At 33.0% G+C, this 7,757-nt stretch overlaps 1 protein-coding gene across 1 annotated transcript; it reads right to left on the bottom strand.

Moving 5' to 3' along the window:
* Positions 1-855: 855 nt before the first annotated feature.
* LOC146900331 (ASC1-like protein) lies at positions 856-7,514 on the bottom strand. Its single transcript, XM_085731870.1, has 7 exons — positions 7,234-7,514; positions 5,942-6,171; positions 5,637-5,792; positions 4,540-4,725; positions 2,657-2,841; positions 2,088-2,151; positions 856-1,265 (listed from the first exon to the last, which is right to left on the bottom strand). The coding sequence occupies exons 1-6, from the start codon at positions 7,369-7,371 to the stop codon at positions 2,126-2,128; spliced, it is 921 nt and encodes a 306-aa protein (XP_085587996.1). The 5' UTR covers positions 7,372-7,514; the 3' UTR covers positions 856-1,265; positions 2,088-2,125.
* Positions 7,515-7,757: the final 243 nt, after the last annotated feature.

Here is a 7,757-nt window from a genome sequence, read left to right as displayed (position 1 = left end):
CTCAAAAAAAAAAAAAAACAAATTGAGCATATGTTTTGAAATAAGAGGGGAGTGTTGTAATTATCTTTAAAGGGATGGGGAGTAGTGGAAACTTCAAATTTGAGATTTGTACAAATGGGATAAGTGATTGTTTGTGTGTTAATTTTGTTGAATAACCACACGTGGCTCTTATTTATAGTCGCAAAAAAGAATTATTAATAATTGAAAATGATAATTCACATCCCTAATTAGAGTGAGCTTCGCCCCCTTTTAGAGTTCTACTCACCTAGATGAATTAATCTTTGCAGTTGCATGCAAAGAATACCCAATTCACGCCAAGAAAATCCTTAATTAGAGTAACAATATCCACAATTCCTTGCTATCTCTAACTATATAATAAACACATGTTAAATATGCTATCTAACATTCCTCAAACTGAAGCATATATGTGATATATGAACGAGACTTTGTTACAAATGTGGTCCACCTCAGAGCCTATGTATGCAGAAGTTCTTATTTTTATTAAATTGTACATAGTTGTTGGTCCATGGGGGCAAAGAGTTGTGACCACTCATTAAATTTTCCTACCTCTTATTTTGGAGTTGGTGACTGGGAGGGTAAAAGTTTCCATTATTACATTGTAACATTGCAATTGTAACAGAAAAATTATGAGTGGTTAAAATTGAGATGTTTTGAAAACTGACACCACTCATATCTTGTAATTTCACAAAGTTTGCATGATGTGGCATATGAAGGATGGAGTGTCCACATGAGGCTCCGTGGGTCTGATATATCATTATAAATTATAAACAAATAGACATTTCCTTCTTTGATAAATTAGAAAGAAAGAAAAAAAATCCTAAAGTCAACATTAAGTTTAACAAGACTAGTAATTTTGTGCAAATTAAGGACGACAATTTTGATCTCCAATATGGAAACCAAAGGATAATATTTGTGCAAGAAATAGTATACATTAATTATCACAGTCCTTCAAACTTGTACTTGGAAAATTTGAATGAATGATGAGGCCTTGAGGGGAAAATATTCAAGCAAGTCAAACCATTATAACAAAATGGCATGCAGCAGACCTGAACGTTGTGGTGCTGCATAGAACAATAACTTACAAGATTGAAAATTCTCTCTATTTGCTTCCCTTTAAATCAGCTCCGTAGTCTATATTCTCGAATCCGTATAAATACAATTCCCTCCTCCAATTTGAATGAACATTTGAAAATGGTTGACAGTGGCAAAATGCACATAAAAACGTTTGGAGGTAACCAATTCATCTGCAAGAAATAAAAACCAAACAGCATTTCCCTTGAGGACAATGAAAAAGGCCATTAAGCATAATTGATTTCAAGCAACTAAGGTTGTATCTCATTTTGAAATTCCCTCTATCTCAATACCTAATAAACATGAATTTAAATTATAACTTAGGCCTCCGATGTCAATCTACCATGATGTAATGCTAGCACAAAAGACTATACGAAAGTATGAAACAGGCATTGAGAGAGAAATGAGCAACAGCTTAAACCGTTTTCTTTTTGAAATTAAAACTCGATTTTAACAACCTTGGGTTCAACTGTTAAAAATAGAGGTGGAAATAAATTGATAACTTTTAGTTTATAATATCGGTATGGAAAATTTGACCTATTTTAGACATAATATGGACAACTTGACATTGTCGACAATTCAAAAATCATTCGTGTAAGGAGGGATGATACAATTAACTCTTTATATACTATAAGTATGAGAATTTTGGAGGGCTTAGATAAATTCTTCAAATTCCGTGTTTATAATACTCTCAAAATTTAAAATATATTTAATCACAAGCATTGCTTTTTCATTCTCTGCAAAAAACACTCTCAAAGTGAAAAATTTATCTCTCTTTCCCTCACCTCCCTACAAACCCCTCTTACTCTCCAAAACTCCCAAACAGAACCCGAGTCTCACTTCTTAATTGACAGGACTGGCATGAATTTTACCCAATAATAATAAAACTTGTACTAAAAAGAGTGTGTTGCCAACATTTTTCATCCACATGAAAGGTGATGATTATATTCATTATGTCTAGGGTGAAAAAAAAGTTGCCACTACTTTCAACTCACCTTTGCATTGTGATTATATAATGCTTTTGCTTTCACACTCAATCTTCGTGTTCATCTTCTGAATCTGCATAAAGAGAATGTAGCAGTTTATGATCAGATAAACAGTTAAAGAAGTTGTGTTAAGCAATTCACACATAGCCTCTTAGTTTAAAATATTTACAAACTAAAGCAATATTGCGACTGCAATAAATTCTAATTGGTTGAATAAAAAACAATCAATTTGTGATTATATGAAAAACACATCAGAGGGATCATGTCATGTCACAAAGAAGTTGTAACATCATATTCTGATGTCAATTAGTAACTTCAGTATCCCCGTTTAATGAGTGAATTAAACAAAAGGCTATGAATAACGTAAGCATAAGTCAAATAACAACACTTTAAATCGAAGTTGAGTTGATAATAACTCAAGCTAGAACTTTTAATTTTGAGAGGTACTCAAGCTAGAACTTCTACAATCATGATATATTATTTATTTATTTAAAACACTGCATATGGATTATGATTTTCAGAATTTTTCTCAACTTCATCAAAGATTGATAAGGAAGCCAGGCAGACATTCAACTTACCAGATCGAACGTCTTCACTAAGTTTTCCTCTTGCTTGGATTTGTTTAACAAGCATCCGATATATCAATACCCACCAATAAATATGCATAACCAGCAAGCAGTATAGAAGACTATTGAATATATAATAATATATTGGACCTTCCACTTGGTGCTTTTCCTTATCCAAGGTGAGCAGAACTTCATAGCTAGCATAAAAGAGAAGAAAGTAAATCACTTGAACAGACAATGCTATATCACAAGAACAAAGGACAGATCTAGTATTACCACTTATATTGAATTGTTAAAATTTTGGTTGACGGAAACAAGTTTTTTCTATTGTGTTTAAAATAAGACTTGGGACTTGGAAACATCCCGTGAGGACAGATTTTATTTTATAATTCTTCTCAGACAAGACATCTAAACATTACGTCAATGGAAGTTTCCATATGTTTTCGGATGAATTCTATGTCAAAGTACGTAAAACATTGAAAACTAGTACCCACAATCCTATCATATGCCTTTATCCTTGATTTTTCACAGGTCAAACATGAACACGTCTTGTAATGATTAACAAGAACAATTAATAATGGACAGTATAAAAAGGAGAGCATGAATGGATTGATTGACAAGTTTTTTTAGAATAAGAAGGATTCTAATAAACCTACAAGGGCTTAATATAATAACAATTGGCTTAAAACCAAACATGTCATAGAGAAAATACACCATTTGGATTTTGGACGATGGGATCAACCAATCAAACCAGTTGAGCAAAGCCAATTTGTCCTTATCAATAAAACCTGGTGCCATTTACATTCAAAATTTGAAACTCTTGAGAGTGGAGCCAACTCTAGTAGAGACAGGGAAGGAAATATAAAAGTAATAATGCAAGGTCTAGATGTAAATTCAATGATGCAGGCAGAGTTGACTGTTTCTTTAACTTTTTATGTAAGGGGGGTAACATAACTTCTCATTTGAAAATTATGCCTTTATCTCTTCTCAAACATTAAATAGGTAGGCCTCAACCAAAACTTATGAATATTTACGCAGAGATTGACACAATTTTCACCATGAGCTAATTAACTGAAAAACTCACATGAGAGGATTGGATCCATTCTCGTGTGTATATTAACATTACCCCAGTAGATTTTCCAAAACTCCTAAACAGTTCAGATTAGAATCTCCATAGGACGTCATATGTCATAAGAACCAAGGGTATAATACAACACTACTTCTCAAGAACCATGGGTATAATACAACACTACTTAAATGAAACAAGTCTACGAGGAGAATGCCAAGAATCGATAAAACCTATAGTGAAACTAACCATACCAATAAAATGGCTTCGCAATTTTCCTAAAACATGGAGATATTTTCTCTCTGGTACTTATTGTAACTGGTTAAATTTTCACCGAGTATCTTTTTTTTATAACAAAGCATGCATGATTTGACATATATGAATACTGTAACTGCTCTATAAAATTACAAGATACTGAACCATTGTTGTACCCCCAATACATAATATAAACCACCACTAATAGTAATAAGCTTCTCCAAACACTTGATAAAGGCACTAATATACATTAAAAGATAACCCTTATGAAGAGAAATTAAAGGGATGAAATACTAAAACCAGTACAGCTACCATTTTGGTAAAAGTGTATCCAATTGGAAAAATATGTAAATATTTTCAAAAGAAAACAACTTGAATTTGAAGAGAAACAAGGGCTATCATTCTTTCAGAATGTATAACGGTAATTTTTTTCACTTTCATTAAGTATATGTATTAAGAGGACATCCTATATTTATTGACCAAGATAAGAATTCACATGATAAATAGGTGAGGACCAGAAAATATAATAGAAAGTAGAAATAAAATGTAAATTGGTAAATGAACTAATACAAACCTTGTACTCCAAAGAATCCAGAATGGGTAGTAAATGAGGCGCAGTATGACCCAAGACAAAACGAATAGAATAAATGCAGTGCTAGCTATTGTTTCAGCACCACTGTATTTAGACATTTTCCCTATCTCGAGAAACACGTCACTAGCATCATGAATTGCTAAAACAACTGATCCAACACGAGCAAACCTGAATGTATTAACATAGAAAAGAAACACAATGCTGTAACAGAAAACTATCAAAGAAATATATTCAAATTATATAGAACTACAACAACAACAACCATGCCTTATCCCACTAAGTGAGATCGGCTACATGGATCAAATTATGCCAGAATGTTCTATCATAAACCATATTTAGATCCAACTCATTAAACTCTAAATCTTTCATTATAGTTTTTCTAGGTCTTCCTCTACCTCTTGTGATCTGACAATCCTCCATCTGATCTACTCTCCTTACTACAGAATCAAAAGGTCTTCCCTCTACATGCCCAAACCACCGAAGCCTATTTTCCACATTTTTTCTACTATAGGTGCTACCCCAACTCTCTCTCTCTCTAATGGCGTCTTTTTTAATCCTATCCCATCTAGTCTTACTACACATCAAATGCAACATCCTAATCTAACAAGAGATTCGACAAAGTTTTACGTTGGCTGTTGAGGCCTAACACAACCCTCTCATTTTACCCGGGCTTGGGACCGGCTATGTATAGCAAGGCTAACATAGTGTATTATAGAACTACACAGTGTATTATTAGGTCGAGAGCACTCTCACTGCCTCTCAGGTGTGTGTTTTTGCATGTGAGTCTCTGTTGGTTAAAATTGTGTTTAACTTTTACCTTTTGTTTTCCATCAAGACTCAGCAAGTTAAAAAATTGATTGTAGTACGTAACTCATAACCAGCGAGGTCTATGTGAAAAAGCATACTAATCTACTGAAAAACATGAGACAATTGGCACATTCAACTCTTTAAATAAGGAGCTTGAAGTGAAGTAAATCCAGACATATCAAACAATTACAAAACAGTATCGCCAAAAAAATCAAATTTCACAAGAAAAAAACTTGGATAACAAGACATACATAAGTCAATGAAAAACATACCTAAAAATGTAAGACAACACAATGAGAATGACAGTGGCAACATGATGACTCATAGAAACCCCAAAGTCCGAGCGCCTTGTTTCCCAAAATATTAAAGCAAAAATGGAATACGAATAAAATCCAGCAGTATACATATAGACTGTCTTCAATTTCAACCTGAAATGTCATAAGGTCACACTACTCTATCAACAAACTTAACTTTAATATAAAATTCATATGAAGATAAAATGATAACAAATTATAGACTAACATTGCAACTGAATTGTCACATCACATTAGTTGGACATGTAATGAAATAAGCTTACTTAATTTTTTGATCTGGCCAGACCTGACTCCCCGGTCCCACCCAAAAATATCTTGTATTGGTAAACCAAGGTTCATCATAAGTTACAGACAGAGCAAGAACCTCAGCTGAAAGATAATAAATACATTTCCAAGCTGATTCCTTAAATTTATTAATCCTCTTTCTTCTATCATCTGTTTGATAGTCAAGCTTCTCATTCCCCTTTCCAAATATCAATCTTCTTGCCACTTTCTGCAAATTTCATTCACTTCAGGTTAACAAAATTCATACAAAATAAACGACCATACCCAACAAAGGGTAATTTAGGCATCATAACATTTTGATAACAAAGCAAACCAAAACTCCAAAATTGAAAGAAAAAAAAATCTTTTTTAACTTCATCCATAGACTATTAGACACAATAAGTAATGAAGACCATAGAGGAAAAAAGAGGGGCAAAAGGTTTACGTTACCCAGAAACACCGACACTTCTGATCAAAGACATGTCCGGTGTTTGACACGTGTCAGTGTCTGACTCGGACAAGACATCATCACATGTAATTACACTGAATTATATAATTTTTTAAAAATCATTATTGGTGTTGATGTGTCAGGGTCATGTCCGGTATAACCAAAACTACACAATGGAAAGAAGAAGAAAAATGAAGCATACATTGCATTTAAAACTTTAAGCTACAAATGGTAAACACTTCCTACATTATAAAAAAATAGCTAAGCAAATTTTGTGAAGATGTAGACGGTGGTAGGTACACTAACATTAAATTGAACATTGCCAAAATACTGATATGTATATATACATACATAGAACGATAGATACATATAAAGGTGATGCTACTATAATAAAACAACCCTTTTAATGATAGAAAAAGGTATAATAAATGCCACAAAAATTTTCAATAAATTCACCACCACCTCTAATTCGTACAAGAAACAAATTCACAACCTCACTCTTTCAGAATCAGGTGCATAAATTATCAATGCTCTATCACATAACTACTTGTCAGAAACTATCACATATCACATAGTAGTAAATTAAAATCCACTATAAAAAAAAACACAAAATTCCAAAATTTTCACCTATAAAAAATTAAATCAATCATTACATTTGTACAACATATACAGATACACGTCGACACTGATAATAATTTAAAACAAATGACATAACATATGTTGGAGTCAGACACCAGACACCAGAGACGTTTTCTATCAGAAGTGTCGATGTTACATAATGGATTAAAAAATTAATAAAAAAAAGGAAGAGAGAGAATGATTGAAAAGCGTAGAGTGACTAACCTCGAAGAGGAATCTATCAAGAAGGAAGCGAATGGAAGGGAAGAAGAGAGCGAAGAAAGGAAGAAGGTAGAAATCTTGATAGACAGGGTAAGATTCATGGTGAAAGTCAATGGAATTGAATCGGTCAATGAAATCCATGGTAATGATTATTTATTTATTTATCGAGAATCTGAAAAACAAATGAATGAAGAAGAAAGAAAAAGAAGAGAAAGATAGATCGTTGAAAAGAATAGGTGATGATGTTTCTGTCCTGTTTATTCGGTGTGGTTTTTTGTTTGTGTGGGCGTTGAGAATCATGATACCCTTTTTGGTTATTGTGCTTTTCAGTTTGTTTATTCTTTTACTAATTTACCCTTTTAAGGGTACTTATTACTTGCAAGTTGACAATGGATTGAGAATTTGAGATCACACCACATACGAGTGTGTGCTAGAAATGAGAATAAAGACAGTGAGATGCAATGCACAGTTGAGTTGGATATCTGTCAATTCTTAATTCCTAACTGTTAGCCTTAGTATGCACACCC

The sequence above is a fragment of the Medicago sativa genome, chromosome 8 (genome assembly GCF_051527215.1).
Source record: "Medicago sativa cultivar Bolivia chromosome 8, Bolivia_mono, whole genome shotgun sequence".
In the NCBI taxonomy this organism is placed as follows: domain Eukaryota; kingdom Viridiplantae; phylum Streptophyta; class Magnoliopsida; order Fabales; family Fabaceae; genus Medicago; species Medicago sativa.
The sequence above is the reverse complement of the archived record's forward strand: the minus strand, read 5'-3'. Positions and strand labels throughout refer to the sequence as shown.